The 18,222-nt window shown below is 32.3% G+C and overlaps 2 protein-coding genes across 3 annotated transcripts in view; one reads left to right on the top strand and one right to left on the bottom strand.

Annotated features, from left to right (window-relative positions):
• The window catches only part of Flo2 (flotillin-2), a 503,689-nt gene that overhangs the window by 454,691 nt on the left and 30,776 nt on the right, over window positions 1-18,222 (bottom strand). The window lies entirely within an intron of this gene.
• LOC135958968 (glucose dehydrogenase [FAD, quinone]-like) lies at window positions 10,975-12,755 on the top strand. Its single transcript, XM_065509915.1, has one exon. The coding sequence runs from the start codon at window positions 10,990-10,992 to the stop codon at window positions 12,544-12,546; it is 1,557 nt and encodes a 518-aa protein (XP_065365987.1). The 5' UTR covers window positions 10,975-10,989; the 3' UTR covers window positions 12,547-12,755.

Below are 18,222 nucleotides of genomic sequence, written 5' to 3'. Positions count from 1 at the left end.
TGATCTTCTCAACATGCCCTTTCAGAATTACAGGGCTGCTATTCTGTTCCAAAAATGCAGTTGGACAGTTTAATTTGTCAATTTTGACAAAATAAAAAGGACTTAGCACGCTTTTATACCACAGAAAACACAAAATAATTGTAAATTTTTTACGCAAACCGTGTATTATTACTTATTTCAGAGTTTTGTATTAAATTCTCAATTTTCATAAAAACTGGACTAGCACGTTTGCACACTAAGCTAACGATATACACTGAATCAATTAAGTCTCCGTACAGATTATATCATTTCATATATGGCTAATTTATTATTTGTTAACAAGGTGTTTATTAAATTAATACATTTTTTTTTTTCATAATATCTATTATAAATTATAAAATAACATAAACAAAATATAACAATATTCATTAAAAACATAAAAAATAAAACAATTTCTTCAACTTCACTAAAAACAATCCCAAAAAAGTCTACGTACAGTTCATCGTTTTTAGATTAAAATCCCTTATAATGACTTTTAATATGTGGTTGGTCCTCCTTTATTGGAAATTACTGCATTTAACCGGCTTTTCATTGAATGTACCAGCTTTGTTGTGGTCGTAGGATCTATTTTTTCCCATTCTTCCCGAATAACAGCTTTAAGTTGGTCTTTATTGGATATAATGTGCTGCCGGATCTTTTTTCCAAGTGGTCCCACAAATGCTCAATCGGGTTGAGATCGGGTGACTGCGGTGGGTGTTTTAACTGCATTGGGACATTATTAGTGATCCATTCTTTCACTATTCCAGAGGTGTGTTTTGGATCGTTGTCCTGCTGGAAGTAATACAAGTGCCGCAAACCTAATTTTTCCGCGCTTTGTTTAAGGTTTTCTTCCAATATATTTAAATAAGCAAATTTGTCCATTGTATTTTCAATAAAAACGAGGTTACCAACACCAGAAGAGGCCATACATCCCCATACCATTACGCTACCTCCGCCATGCTTTACAGTTGGGGTCAAATGCTTCGAGTACATTTCGGTATTTGGCTTTCTCCATACAATTCTTCTTCCATCTGACCCAAAAACATTAAATTTGCTTTCATCACTGAAAATTACTCTATCCCAAAACAAAAAATCCTTATCAATATGTTCAGAGGCGTAATCTAATCTCTTTTTCAAATTGGCCTTTCGAACATACGGCTTCTTACGACTAACCCGTCCATTATATCCATTTCTTTTAAGGACGTTTCTTACCGTTTGGGGGTCTACAGTGATTCCGTCACTAGATTTCAAGTTTCCAGCAATGAGACACGCACTAATTTTGGGGTTGTTGTTTACGGTTCGTATAATTCTCCTCTCCAAGTGTTGGTCTATTTTCCTTGGACGGCCAGTTCTAGGTTTGTTTGTCATTGTTCCAGTTTTTTTAAATTGTTGAATGACGTATTGAATGGATGAACGTGGTCTTTTAACAATTTCACTTATTTCCGATAGGCTTTTTCCATTATTTTTAAGGTCAATTATAATTTTTTTGGTATCTATTGAAATCTGCTTATTTTTGCACTCCATAATTTTTAATTTTATTAATTAACACTTTCGTTTAGAGAAAACACTACTTTCTTTGATATTCAATACTTTTTAGATCAAAAGAAAATGCTAGATTACCGTTATAATACAAAAACAAACATTGTACGGAGACTTTTTCGGTGTAAAAAAACAGTGTTGCCATGTAAAAGTCATTATTACATGAGCATATTTGCAATATGACTCATAAAGTTGCCACATTGTAGTTCACTACTATTCATATATTAAATTAAAAAGTTCAATTATTAGAGATTTTATGTTTTTAGGGTAAAAATATAACATCAGTTACGAACAAAACATCTGTACGGAGACTTATTTGATTCAGTGTATATACTTATAGCCTTAGCACTCATGATGAAGAGTATAAAAACTGTCTACACTTATACTAACCCGCCAAAAATATTTCAAGTTTTGCAAAAAATTTTAAAATACTTATCTGTTTTATTACTTTTTTTATGACATAACATAATGCTTAGAAAAAATTATGCAAATAAACTAATGAAGGGAATTAAATATACTGCATATAACTGCATAAAATGTTTATTATTTGTGCGAGTATTTACTGACATTGTTAAAAAAAATAATCAAGGTTAACAGCAATGAAGTGGCTATTTAAGAGATGTTGAGCTGTAGTATAACAGTTAAATATAAAACTTTTTGCAGCGTCATTTCAAATAAACAAATTTGGTTGTTCTTGTCTTGCAGTTAGTGTTTAGAAACCGGTTAACCGATAAACTGTTTTATCTTCCTATTTAAAATGTTGATTTTCGGTTATCCGGGTTTCTCGATTTTTATCACTTGGTTAACCGGTTTTTATACTCAATTGGTTTCTTTATACAACCTATGTAATCTAGCGTGAAGACAATTATCACTTAAGTGTCTCTGAGTAATCTTGAGTGTAGCCACTTTAAACGTTAATTGTGTACTGCTTTATGAGTAATTCGTACAACCTGGTTTTATATAAATTGTGTTGAAATAATTCTCATACAGTTTATTTTTATTTAGGTTAAGTAAGTATACTGACATCCCATGTAACCTAGCGTGACGTCAATTGTCCTTTTAGTGTCTGTAAGTAACCTAGAGTGTAGGCACATTAAACGTTTGTTTTGTACTGCATTTTAGAAAGTATTTATTTTACGTACTAGTAGTAATCTATTGGAGAGTTATCGGAGGAAGGTTTTGTTTACAAGCAATCGGTTACTCAAATCGGACTGTCTATGAGATGTCTTTTTAACTGACAGTTTCAGGTCAATTCGCAAACGTACATGTTAAAATAACTAGTTATATAGCTGATCAAGTAACCAACTAGGTAGATAGTAAGGTAACTGCCTCCATTGAATCCAATGCGTTGACTACTTTGGACTAGATATCAGATAGTCTCATTGTAATTAAATCACTGGCTCGGGAAGGTCTCCTAAAACTGCTGAGTACTTGACTAACTGCTGGGATGCTATACTTTCGTGTGTATTTTTAAATTCAACACTGTGAGAGTGAAAAATAAAAAACCAGTAGAGAAAAAAAATAAGAAAATAAATTTCATCAAATTAAATATATTTATTGCGATTTAAAAATTTATTAAATAGATAAACAGTTAAAAACAACAATTCTATAAACTAAAAGAGGTTATGTCACACGCAATTACATATGAAAGTGGAAATTATGAATCGTATGTAGGTGTTTTTTATAGAGGCAGAGAACTTTAAATTTCAATAAAACAAATGAAAACGTTTTTAATATCCATTCAATTGGATTTATTAATTAGATAAGTTTATGGCATTCGTATTTTAATATAATTTCGCGGCTAGCGCGTACGTGGAGTAACCTGGAGGTCAAAACAACAAATAACTGTCAAATCAACTGTCACAGAAAACCGTGATACCAATTTAAAGTTTTCCGCCTCTAAAATAAACACCCTTTTTTACAGTGAATTTTGACAAACACATGGAATTTCAAATGTATCGTATAATGTAAACATAACCCACCTTTAAGCGTTTTCTGCTCAGTACTGAGCGGTTCAGTACACATTTCTTTTAGTATTAATTTCCATTTCGCTCATATGTTTAATTTTGACATTTTCTTTTTTTTTTCTTTTGTGTTATTATTTTGTAATGTTGCTGGTGCAAAAACATAATTTAAATAAACAATTATTTTTGGCAATTGTTTCGCACGTACAAATCTCTATTGTCAAAAATAAATTTCGCTCCTATTAAGCAAAATATCTTAGGAAATTACTTAATTTTAGTTTGATTTCGAAATTGTTTAATTTGACTCAGTCAAATTTAAAATGCTATTTAATTTTAACTTCTCTTGGAAAATTTATTTTAAACTTTATTCGCCATATTCATACACAATTTTTAAATTTATAAAAGGTTTTTAAAACAAAATTTGTAAATTTAAAAACTGTTTATTAATGGGTGTATATCTACAATATTTATTTATTTAGTAAAGTTTTTATTTGAAATATCCATGCATCACGTATAAATAACAATTATTATTTTATTATAGTTCCGCCTACATAACGGAAGCGTCCACGGGTTGCGGATTGTGGAACGCTCAATAGATATATTGGGTAGCTAAGAATCAAATAAGCAGTCACGAACTGCTCACACGTTCCAGGAAGGGAGCCTCGGGTGAATTCGGAAATGAAAGTCCGAGTTGTCAATGATCTCTGGATAGACGAGGCCAGTACTTGGCTCTTCTAAATAACTATCACGAACCATAAGACTGGCTAGGGGCTTTAAAGTGTCAGCCACTTTCAACCTAGTGTACGATAGACCAATGACACATCTATCTGAAGAACAATGATTTTCGATACTTCTACAAGGGAAACCATAATACCAAACCCATCAACGTGGACGACCCTTGGTATACGGAAAATGATACGATTAGGGAAACAACAAGGCTAGCCCAGTTAGAGGCACAAATGACGGAATTAAAATTAAACATCCTAGGAATAAGTGAAATGCGATGGCTTGGAAGTGGAGAATTTATATCAAATGGAAACACAATTACATATAGCGGCAAAGAGAAGAAACATTAAAGTGGAGTTGCTGTCTTAATGGCAAAGGATACAAAGAAAACATAATTAACTCCTGGGAACCTGTTAGTGTTCGCATTATAATGGCTCGGTTCCGTACGAAGATAAGGAAAACATTAAGTGCTACGCCCACACCGAAGACGCAGAAGAGACCACAAAGGACGTTTCTTACGATCAGTTAGTTTCAATTATACACAAAATACCTTTGCTCGACAAGGTGGGAGCAGATAATGCAGACATGAAGAACGTTATGGGAAGACATGGCCTAGGTTCGAGGAAGGATAATGGAGAACGTCTTATATGGCTCCGTCAAGAGTTTAACAAGGTAAAAAAACTAAATTGATCACATTTGAATACGACAGTTATGGAGAAGTTAGCTAACGGATGTACGTACTAAACGTAGCGCAGATATTGATTCGGATCACTGATTATTGCTTCAATAAAGATTAAGCTAAGAGCAAGCGTTTTGACATGAATAAACATGCAGATGAAGGAAGAAGTAGTGAAATAACGAACGCAATGAGGGAAAGACTGCTTAACAACAATCATGGCTCGTGGGAAGAAACGTGTGAAGTGCTAAACAGCATTACAAAGGAAACAGTGGGATATGTAAACTAGGAAAATATCGATATCGGATCAAACAAAAGAATGAACTCAAACAACTGCACATAGTGGCAGACAACATACTTAATCCACAATACAGAACGATTGCCAAAGATGTTAAACGATCAGCACTCGTCGATAGATGGAAATACTACGAAAATCTAGCAGGGGATGCAGAGGATGATGTCGGAGCAAACAACATGCGACACCTTCACCAGATTATAAGTCGACTATCCAAATTTTAACCACAACAATGCAGTAAGAGACTGCGACGGACAACTACTTATTACTGTAGTGTAGAACAACATACCAGTGTAGAACAACATACCAGAAGATGGCAAGAGCTTTTTGAGAATATTAGTAACACAACCATTAACAACGAAGAGAACAATACAATCATGGACCAAACCGGAATTTTAACGGAAGCCATAAACATCAATCAGGTCATGAACGCAATCACTTCACTAAAGAGAAATAAATCACTAGGTGTGGACGGCATATCAGCCGAATTTTTTTCAAATTGATCCAATAGCCTCAGTTGAAATTATTCAGCCATCCATCACAGAGGCTTGGTAAAGCGAATGAATGATTAAAAGGTACAATCGTTAAAGTTCCTAAAAAAGGCGATCTAAGTGATGGTAACAATTGGAGGGGTATTACACTCCTTAACTCAATACACAAGGTGATGGTGACAATAGTGAACAGTCGCATGAAACCTGTTGAACAAAAAGGAGAGGAATAGTTTTTAATCTGCACAATCATTTAGAGGATCTTGATTTCGCGGACGACATACGTCTACTCTCCCACAAAGACGGCGATATTTTATGATCTTACAGTTCTCTCCAAAGCTGTAGAATTAGATGCCACATTCGGGGTTGTCATAGAATCCAATCATTGTCGGAATCGGTTTTGAAAACGACAAAAAAGGTACATTTGACTTATGAAATCCAATGTAATTTTTTGTTTAATCGATAAAGAATTTAATTCTAGATCGAATATAAAACCGATAACTTTTGATTTCACGAGACCAATGTATTGGATTCTATGACAACCCCGATTAACTATCTCTCCACACCAAGTTGCGTATCTTCAATCACCGCTGCTTTATGGAAATGAGACTTGGCTTATTACAAAAACACTCATCGAAAACCAAATCAAGAGAAGAAAGTTTATCCAGAGCTGCACTGGACTGGAACACTTAAGACAGCAGAAGAAGAGCCGGCCAGCAAACATTTGGCGAAAAACAATTCTAACGGATGCAACAAAGCTAAATAAATCATGGCAAAAAATCAAAACATATAGTAACGATAGAGTAAGATGGAATAATCTTGTCTAATCCCTATGTTCCCTAGAGAAATAATATAATGGAAAAAAGGTACGTTCACATACTGAAAATATTTGACAAAATAAGCATGAACACTGAAAAATCGATATTTAACAATCCATTGAACAAATATTTATTTAATTAAAAAACCATTCATTTATAAATATCGCATTATCAACACACTATTATGTATATTATTTGTGAATACTTTGTTTGCTCTAACAAAACTCATTTATCAAGTACACATTTGCAGTGTGAACGTATGTAAATTTGAAAAAAAAAATAGCAAAAATAATTACAGCCATAAAAACCTGACCTCCCACAATATTACTCGTATAGTCTATTTAAAATATGTTTATTAGTTTATTGCAACTATCAACCATAACAAAAGCGAAGTATGCAAAGCATTTCAATTAACAAACTGGAAATGTTTACGTAGATATACTATGAGTATAAACATATAATAAATAAAACAAACAAAGAAATTATTTCAATAAAGAAAAGTTTATTCACCTATTTTTATTAACAAATGAAATATTTATATATAAACCGATCTAATTTCAAACCAGTATATAAATATAATATACTGGTTTGAAATGTAATTGTTTGCTTATAACAACATAAATAATTTATTTACTTAGCCCTCGTCTGGTAGATATTCAAAATAACACTACTATACAAAATAAAAAAAAGTTTTGCCTTTGATAACGTTGGTCCCATTTCATAAGGATTTTAGCAAAATTGAATCAATTACAAATTTTAAAACACAGAACTTAACTAGAACTGTGGTTGGGTTATACTGTAATTCGATATAAAAAGAAAATCATTACAATTTGTATGCCTTATATTTGAAAATGTTTTCTTCCGAATCGAATTACACAATAATCCCCCTGAACTAATAATAACAGGACTCGAATAATAAAAATGTAATAGTTTAACAATTAATCGAATGCAATTATTCCAACAATCTAGTAATCTAATGACTTTAACAATAACAAAATCTTGAATTTTTTTTTGTTTTTCAATAACATAACCCAGAAAATTTATTCGAATATTCGTAGTCGAATAATCGAATAAAAAACAGACATCCTTGATATGAAATTAAATTAAAAAAAATATATATTTTTGTAAGTTTTGCAATTATTCGAATCTCCAATAAATTTATTCGAGTAACCGGAGTCGATCATTGTAATTATTCGAATTAACAATAGTTTTCAAACATTTTACAGATTTTTTTAATTTTGCAATTAGTCGAATACAATCGAACAGTCGGAGTCGAATAACTTTAACCGAATAAAAAACCATCATTAATATATTAAAAAAAATCTGAAAAATATTAATTCTTTGTTTCTCAATTATATAATTGAATAACTTTAATCGAATCAAAATCAAACATCATTAATATGATAACACTGTGTGTAATTTTATAACTCATGGATATATAACCATATACGGACACCAGTACGTGATAAAAGTCAAAAAAAAAAGACCCGTGTCTCCCAGTTTTGCCCAAAGTCATGAACTTTTTTTATGATTCCGCAATGATATGGGGCCTCGGTGTTATTTTTGGAAAACAGTGATCAATTTCTCAGGTTCATATCTTGCAAACACTTCGGAATTTTGATTTACTCTCTGAGGCAAAGTTGTAGCCCTTGTCATAAAGAAAATACATATAAAATCAAAACAAACTTCAAAATCAAAATCGCAAAAAACTTTAAAAAATTCGATTTTTTTAACCATTTTCCCCTGTTCAGGTCCATAGGTAGCAAACCGTTCAAAATTTAAGGATACAATCAACTACAAAAAAAATAAACAACTTTCTAGAACATATGAACATATTCCTAGGAAACACCGTTTAGGTAGGTCAATATAAGATAGTAAGAAAAAACTAAAGTAATTAAGTGTTTTGGGCCATAAACTATTAATTTTTTATAAACTAAAGTATACTTTTAGGCAGCTTTAAAAACATTTATTTCTAAATTTATTTCGATTTCTTTAAATGTTTGTGCGATTTTGATCTTGAAGATAAAGTTTTTTTGATTTTCTATTTTCACAATTTTTGTTCTTTATGGCAAGGGCCATAAAGAGAGTAAAACAAAATTCGGAACTGTTTGCAAGATATCAGCCTGAGAAAATGAAAACTTTATTGCAAAAATGACACCGAAGTCCCAAATCTTTGGGGCCCATAAAAAAAGTGCATGACTTTGGGCCAAACTGGGAGGGTGTGGTGTCCGTATATGGTTATTTTTTTCGTGTTGCAATGTGTAATTAAATGTTGAAAAATTAAATCATTTAGATTTGCAATTAATCGAATAAATTATTCAATATAAAAAAAATATTCCAAAATTAAAATTCTTTATTTTGTAATTAATCAATAATTCATTAATAAAAATTATTATTCGAATATCCGAATAAATTTATTCGAATAATCGAAGTCGATTAACTTTTTTCGAATAAACTACATCATAATCAAATCGTGAAACATTTTATGGATCTCATAATTTTATAGTTAATCGAAAAATCTGTGTCGAATAACCCAAGAACTTTAAGCGAATAAACAAACATCGTTAATTCTTTTATTGGATATCTTTATATAATCAAGACATTTTATTCGAATAATTGGAGTTGAATAATCGAATATTTTAAAAATAGATTTTTAAGTTGAACATATATGTATATAATCTGAGAAGAATAACCGAACAACTTTTTTCAAATAATAAAACTGTGTTCCTCTTAATAAAATATTTTTTTTCCAAAAATCAGATTTGAATGTCCGAATTATGTGAATCGAAAAAACAAACACCATTAATTGATAAAAAAAAATCTCAAATAAATTTATTCAATTAATTTTTTCAAATAAATGACATCATTATCAAATATTAAAACATTTTAGAGATTTTTTAATTTTACAATTAATCGAATTAATTTATTTGAATAATCGTAGTAGAATATGCGAAAAACTTTATTAGAACAAGTAAGAAAGTATGGTCGGTCAAGCCCGACCATATAATACCCTACACCAAGTAAATGAGTAAAAATATTTTTCTTTTAAAATATCAATCATTTATATTCGTGAGTGATTTTCGGAAGTGGGCCTTATATGGGAGCTATGACCAATTATGGACCGATCACCATAAAATTAGGTCGTGTGATTTATGTCTATATGAAAGTTATTTATGTTGAATTTTGTATATATACCAAAATTTTTAAGTGATTTAAGCACGTTAAAGTGATTTTCGGAAGCGGGTCTATATGGAGCTATGACTAATTATGGACCGATCGTAACAAAATTTGGTGACATGAATTTTGTATATATAAAACTTATTTGGAGCGAAATTTGTGTAGATACATATATAAATTAAAGATTTATGACCGATAAAGTCCAATTTCGAGAGGACATTTGTATGGGGGCTAGGTGAAATAATGGACCGATTTCAGCCAGTTTCAATAGGTACAAAATTTTATCGAAATATCTTCAAAATTGAGACCTGTACTCTGCGCACAAGGTTTACATGGACAGCCAACCAGCCAGACGGACGGACGGACGGACATCGTTTAATCGACTCAGAAAGTGATTCTAAGTCGATCGGTATACTTTAAGGTGGGTGTTAGACCAATATTTTTGGGCGTTACACACATCTGCACAAACGCATAATACCCTCCCCACTATGGTGGTGTAGGGTATAATAAACAAACGATAACAAAGATAAATACGAATAAAAACATTGGCAATGGACCTATCATAATTTTCAATCCAGTTACAAGTCAAAGCTATAGTTTATGGACCAAAATGATCAATTTGTTCTTATTGTCAAAAATCCAGAATTTGACTGACCCCTAAAATTAATTACATGATTTTACATTTCATTAAAACAAAATTTAATTAAGCTTGTAATAATTTTTATGTATTTTAACACGAAATAAATAAAATATATAGGTTATAAATGATGTTTATTAATACTCGTACTTGTATACTTCTAATGAATCATTTGTTAAACTTCTTAAAAGAAAAGTTATAAAAATGCAATTACTTTTTTTGTTATAAAAATACAAAATGCATCTTTAAAAGAATTTAGTTGTGTAACGGACACAAATCCATAGCAATATGAGGATAAACAGATCTTGGCAGCTGTTAGTACTGCTGATTATGGCGGTAATAGGGGAGACACAGGCATTTCAAAATATAATAAATACTGTGCTGCAATTAGGTTTGACTAATGCAAAGGAACAAATTTTAAGGCCAAAGAGTAAATATTTTGAATATTAATAATGTTTATAATGTATCAATCATGTTTAAATTACAGTTCCACGCAATAATGAGGTGTTTGATTTTATAGTGGTGGGTGGCGGTACATCAGGCTGTGTTTTGGCCAATCGTTTAACGGAAAATCCCAACTGGCGTGTGGCTTTAATAGAAGCGGGTGGTGTGGAAAATATTTTAAATCTTGTACCCGCCTTGGCGGGTTACATGCAAGCAACCCATGCCAATTGGAATTTCAAATCGGTACCACAAAAACGTGCCTGTTTTGGCATGTACAACAATGAGTGCTCCCAACCAAGAGGTAGAATACTAGGCGGTTCCAGTTCTATTAATTTTATGATCTACAATCGTGGCAATCGTAGAGATTTTGATTCCTGGTCCAAATTGGGCAATTATGGCTGGTCTTACAAGGAAGTATTGCCCTATTTTCTAAAATCAGAATCAGCCAATTTGAATGGCTTGGAATACTCATCATATCACAATCGTTCGGGTCCTTTAAGTGTGGCACATATACAAATGCGCTCTATTATAGCAGACGCTTTTGTGGAGGGCTCTAAACAGTTTGGCCTAACAGAAACGGACTACAATGGCGAGTCCCAATTGGGTGTCTCTTATGTACAGGCCAATACACTTTATGGTCGCAGACACAGTGCTTATCGAGCTTTCATAGAGCCCATAATGTTTAAGCGTAATAATTTAAAAATATTTACTTTCTCTAGAGTAACCAAAGTTTTATTGGATGCCAATTCTAAAACGGCTTATGGCATAGAATTTCTATATCGCCGACAGCGTTATATATTCAAGGCGCGTAAAGAGGTTGTACTTTCGGCGGGCGCCTTTAACTCTCCCCAAATCTTAATGCTATCGGGCATAGGACCTGCCGATAATCTGGGTAATTTGGGTATTAAGATTATACAACAACTGCCGGTGGGCTTGAGAATGTATGAACATGTTTCGCACTTTGGTCCTACATTTATTGTCAATACCACCAAACAGACCCTGTTTTCCACTAGTGCAACTCCAAAAGATATTTTGGGTTTTCTGGCGGGACGACCAGATACCCGTTTATCCATGTTGCCGGGTGTAGAAGCTTTAGCATTTCTTAAAGTACCATGCTCTAAGTTACCAAAAGACTGGCCCGATGTGGAGATAATATTCGCCAGTGCTAGTTTAGCATCCGATGATGGTACAGCCTTGAAGAAGGGTGGCAATATAAAACAGGAAATCTATGATCGATTGTATCATCCTTTGCAAATAGCTAAACAAGACCATTTTACGGTGTTAATAATGCCCTTTTATCCCAAGTCGGTGGGACGTGTATGGCTGAGAAATACTAATCCTCTGCAATGGCCCATGATAGATCCCAATTACTTCGATAATATTGAAGATATAGAATATATACTTGAAGGCATCAAAGCAGCCATACGTATATCCAAGACCCCGGCCATGCAAAGAATTGGTACTCGACTGTTGGATACTCCTGTGCCGGGTTGTGAATCATATGTGTTTGCTAGTGACAACTATTGGCGCTGTTCCATACGAACTTTGACCTATACTTTGCATCATCAAGTGGCTACTTGTCGTATGGGTTTGAGATCAGATCCCACAGCAGTGGTTAGTCCAGAACTAAGGGTACATGGCATAAGTAAGCTAAGAGTGGTGGATGTGGGCGTTATACCTCTACCACCAACGGCTCATACAAATGCTGCAGCATTTATGATTGCAGAGAAGGCTGCCGATATGATTAAGGCAGCTTGGAGGTAGTTATAGCAATTCAGTTTATAAACAGTTTTATTAAAAATTTAATATATTTTTGTTGTATATTTAAGCTTTTTAAAAGCTTTTTATTTAACTTTTTGTTTATTATTATTTCAATTTAATTAGAAATTTTTGTGGTTTTCTTTATGTTCAATTTTGGCCACAAGATCTGATGAATTAAATAATAAAAATGTTAAAACGTGTGTTACTTTAAACTTGTTTACTTATTTATGTTTTACTTAGGTAACCATAATATCGAGCCCTTAGCGGCAAATTATCGTAAGTGACATTTTCCAAATTGCAAAAATTAAAATTTTATGGACCGCCTGATGTTTTAGCATTCTCAGAATATCAAAATTGTTAATAACTTTAAAATTATAGGGGGTATGATTTTATCGTAAGTCATTTTACAGTAAACGAATTTTATCGTAAGCGACACACAGTGGTATTGAAAAAAAGAGGGAAATAAATATGTAACTTCTAAATGGTAAGATTGGTTTGAATGAAATTTCACATGCGCAAAGAAGAAGTGTTGTTCTCATTGGTCCAAAATGGTCGCGACCAAGGGTCCTTAAAGTAGGACACCTCGGGTATTTTACATTTTTAAAACGATGCTATTTCTTCGTTTGTGTTCCAATTTCAAAAAATTACACATATAGAATCTGCTCATCGAAAAACCTTGTCTTAGCTCTCAATTAGCTCTTATAGCTTAGGAGATATTCTCATTTGAAAATAAAATTTTCAACATTTTTACCCACGCTACTACAGTTTTTTGATAACAGCGTGGACTAACAACATATGTATATGTCAAATAGAAAAAGAATTCTTTAACAATAATGACTAAGTCCAAAGTTATATGCGTTTGAATTTAAAAAAATTTTAAAAAGGCGATTTTTCGCTAATTTTTTGGGAAAAAAAAACTTTTTTTCTTTTTAAGTTATCGCAAAAAAATTCTATGAAGATGTGTAAGGAATTTATACTTTCAGAAAGATAAGTTTTCATAAAATATTTAAAAAAAAAAAAAAAAATTAAATTGTTGTTATCAAGGAGACCAGGTCCATTCAAAAAAACACCTATTTTTTATGTAAAATTCAACTTGAGGGCAAAAATTCTCAAATCGCATATTTGATATCAAAAGTATAGTAACCGTTTTTAGATGGCCCAATATCTTCTTAATTATTTTGTAAAGCGTTCTGATAACCCCGACCCTGGTATTTACATATATTATAGCCAAAAAAAACTAAAAATTCTAATTTTTGGAATTTTTCAACAATGTTTAGGGAATTGTGGGAATTTCAAAATTCGTTTTTATTTTTCCATTTTAAATAGATAAATCTACATAACTGTGAAATTTCATTAAAAACTATTCATAAATAAAAATTTAATTTCGATATGTATGCAAAAATTCAATAAAAAATTTGTTTGTCATATTTTCCAATAAAGTATTCCATGAATTTTTAATTGTCAAAAGTTATAAATATTTTTGATAAATAGACAAATAGCTTCAACGAAATTAAATTATATCGCATCATAACATTTTTAAATCTATGTAAAAATTTCAAAATAATCAAAAAAACCTTCTCCTGTAAAATTTGTGTTTTGTCGCTTACGATAATTTAGCGCTAAGGGCTCGATATGTTCTACAATTAATTATAACACTATTTACATTAAGGCTAAGGTCATTGACACTTAATGTTGACACATAACTAATTAAAATCTTACAGTAGTAATAAATAACAAACCTTTAACATAACTTTACATTATTTAATAAAAAAAAATACATCTGTTATGACAATTAAATGATTTTAATTTGCCAAAATTTTAATTGTATAAACAAAGATAATAATTATTCCTAAAATAAAACCAAAAAAAAATATATAAATACTCCTTTAAAGACATGTGAGTGGTCCATATGTCAGTTAAACGCGGTTTGAAAATATTGTGATCATTAACAATTTAGATTTATTTAAAAAAAGTAACAATTCATTTAGAAAATAATGTTACACGAAAATAATAAGTAAAATAAATAAATTGGATTTTTAATTTGTAAATTCTAACGTGAATTATAGAGGATAGATTGAATTCTTCTCCAGGTGCGTCAAGTGAAATGAGTGTGAGTCAACCAGTTGGTACCTAAACTGTTTTAAGGTTAAGGCCATTGACACTTGATGTTGACACATAACTGATAAAAATCTTACAGTATTAATAAATAACTAACCTGTCACAAAACATTACATTATTTAATAAAACATATAACTTTTATGACAATTAAAAGATTTTAATTTGCCAAAATTTTGTTTGTATAAACAAAAAAATATAAAGATAATAATTTTTCCTAAAATAAAACTAAGAAAATTATAAATACCCATTTAAAACTTGTGAGTGGTCAATTTGTCAGTTAAACGTGGTTTGATAATATTGTGATCATTAACAATTTAGATTTATTTAAAAAAGTAACAATTCATTTAGAAAACAATGTTACACAAAAATAAAAAATAAAATAAATAAATTGGAATTTTAATTAGTTGGTTCCAGTTGCGTCAAGTTAAAAACACAATTTAGTGAAATGGGTGTGAAACAACGAATTGGTGCCTAAACTGTTTTAAACTGAATTATTTTCAAAACTCATTAAATGTAAAGTGTTAATTATATTGATCATCTAACAAAGTGAGAGCGCAAATTGTGTCAATCCATAATTTATCAGAATTCAAAACCAGTTTCGTTATAAGACCACAAGGGGACTGTGTTGAATTATTTGCAAATAATTCGAACTTACAGGAAAGCAATCAACCACTACCCGAATATATTCTTTCGATCGCGTTGTTAAAAAGGTTTTAACGGATCTCTACATAAACAAGTCTCTTGGACCAGTTGGTATACCAGCACTGGTCAAGAAGCAGTGTTCTTCGACGATAGCCCGTTCGTTAACAAAGAAAAATATGTTTGAAGGTTGCAAATGTAACCAGAGACCTGCGCCGAACGGCTGTAAGCCGGCTAAGCCGAGCCGCCGATAAATTTTAAAAGTTAAGAAAATTTGTTCGGCTTAATAATAGCCGCCGTTTTGAAAAAAGTTCAATAGTAATTTCATAACGTTTTCGGAATTTTACTTTTTAAATTTTTAGTTATTTAGAATTTGAGTAGTTATTCCGGCTGACGGGCGGCTTTGAGCCGCCGCCGAACATTTTTGGAGTCAGCCGCCGTCATGAAATTTATTCGGCGCAGGTCTCTGAATGTTACTCCAAAATTCCAAAAGAGGGAGAGGCTAACAAGTCAGAAAATTATCGCCCAATAGCAATCTGTTTTGCACTTTCCAAAGTAATGGAGAGTATGATTAACCACCATCTTGTGAAATATTTAGTGTCGAACAATTTACTTAGCGACCGGCAGTACTCGCTTTCGGAAAAATGGTGTCATTCACCGTTTTGGCGAAAGTAAAGTGGTGTCTCTAAATATTTCTAAGGAGTTCGATATGGTATGGCATGATGCGCTCTTATCAAAACTACTTGCTTTTGGTGGCGGTAATGACTTTTCTCGATTTATATCTCACACATCGCACTATACGAGTTGTTGTAGATGGGATCTCATCTAACGAGTTCAAGATTAATTCTGGGGTACCGCAAGGTTCCGTTCTTTCTCCTAATCTATTCCTTATTTTTTTAAATGACCTTCTAAGTCAAACTTCCAATCCTATATATTCTTTTGAAGATGACAGCAACATTTGACATTCATTTGCATTCAACTATAGGCCAAGCCTTTCGGAGAATGGGGGCAATGAGGCAAAACATGAATGATCTTCTGACAATCTCTGAGTGGGATATCCTGCTCGATTGATTCTCGATACTACAATTTAATGCGTTCGAACTTGTTACCGATACCCGTAGTTTCATACTAAATTCATCAGTGGGGGCTCTTTAGCCGTACCAATTGTATTTGGAATAAGCTTCCCGTCCGTTTCAATGTAGGACAATTCAAATCAAATGTCCACAAACACTACTCCCTCTATTATGCGTTTAAATGAGTATCCTTAATAAATAATAAATTAAATTTAGTTTTAAAAATTTGCCTCACCAATAGTAGTAGTAAAATAAAAACTGATAAAGATTTTATAAAATTCAATAAATTTATTTACTTCACATTTATTACTTACTTCACATTTATTACCCCCAATCTTTAAAACTACTAGTCCGATTGCAAAATGATGTATGAACGAATCTTAGAGGAGAACAAAGGCTTGAACATAGAAACTGAAATTTGTGGCCACCCCGTTAGAATACAAGGTAATATACAGACTGTTAAAGTCGACCACCTCCGGTTAGGAAAACTTTGTGCAGCTTGTAACTTGTACAAATATGGACAGATATCTATGAATGAAACTTTTTAATAAAACAAGTGCAAAGGTTCTTTGAATAAATTGAAAAAATCAAGACATTCGCTTAGATAATGGGTTTCTCCAAATATTATGGGGAATGCGTTTCATCGGTTTCAACGTGCGAGAGTTTGAAGACCAAGAATTGGAGGCATTACTCCATGAAGATTATTGTAAAACTCAATAATAGCTTTTAAATGCATTGGGAGCTACTCAAGCAGTAATTTCAAAACGTTTGCGAGCAAGATTCATCTAAAAGCAGGGTAATTGGGTACCATACGAATTGAAGCCGAGATATATTGAAAGACGATTTTGCTATAACAGAACATAATTTTTTCACCGATCATCACTTGCGATGATAAGTGAAGGGTAAGAGATAGTAAGTGAAGGCCGACTAACCAGCCGAATCGACAACAAATATCCATGGCAATTCCCTGCATTTGGTGGGAGCTTGAGCTGCTGAAATCTGACCAGACCATCACAGGGAACCTGTACCGAACATAACTGATTCGTTTGAAACTAGGATTGACCGAAAAATAATATTCCATCATGGTTGGGAAGTGCTCCGTCCGACAACTATTTGTGCTCCGTTCGACAACTATTGTTTCGATCGATGCAGTATCACTCTGGGATACGCTTCACTTTGAAACAGAGTATCCGAAATTGTGTTGATTCATTCATGGCCTCAAAAGATGAACAGTTCATTTAGCTCGGAATCCATATGTTGGTAGAAAGATGGGAAAAGGTCATAGCTTACATTGGACAATACTTTGAATAAATTTATAATGTACAAATGTTTCAAAATAAAACCAAAAATTTTTAAAAAATCCCGCATTTATAACAGTTCCATTGCTGATGTTAGCAGGACACATCTACATTCTCGAGCAGATAAGGCTACTAATATTAACTATTATACTGCATCATAGGAACTGTCGTACATATTAGACAGATATTTTCGAAGTGAGAAAGAGGTCTTGGCAACTCCCATGATTGGAAGATCTCTCTATCATAAGTCTCAGATACATAGACTCATTCATCGGAGAATTTGATTGGCTTGACTTGAAAACAATGCATGTAGATTGAGATCCGCTATTTGCATCTTGAGTATCACAATGGGATCCGTATTAGATGGACCAAAGTAACCCATTTGAAGAGTGGCTGCCCTATCTATTATAAATAGAGTTTCGTGTTCGCTTTTAATCGAAACCGAAAACGCGGTTTTCAAGGCCTAAAACCGAAACCGACAACTATTCTTCGGTTGTTACTTTAAATCTACGAGTATTTTCAGTCGAAAAATTAAAAATTTTGACAAAGAT

Source organism: Calliphora vicina, chromosome 4, assembly GCF_958450345.1.
Source record: "Calliphora vicina chromosome 4, idCalVici1.1, whole genome shotgun sequence".
In the NCBI taxonomy this organism is placed as follows: domain Eukaryota; kingdom Metazoa; phylum Arthropoda; class Insecta; order Diptera; family Calliphoridae; genus Calliphora; species Calliphora vicina.
The sequence above is the reverse complement of the archived record's forward strand: the minus strand, read 5'-3'. Positions and strand labels throughout refer to the sequence as shown.

Bases quoted from the DNA above. Each gene is read 5' to 3' on its own strand.
- LOC135958968 (XM_065509915.1), top strand. From the start codon at position 10,990: ATGCAAGCAACCCATGCCAATTGGAATTTCAAATCGGTACCACAAAAA.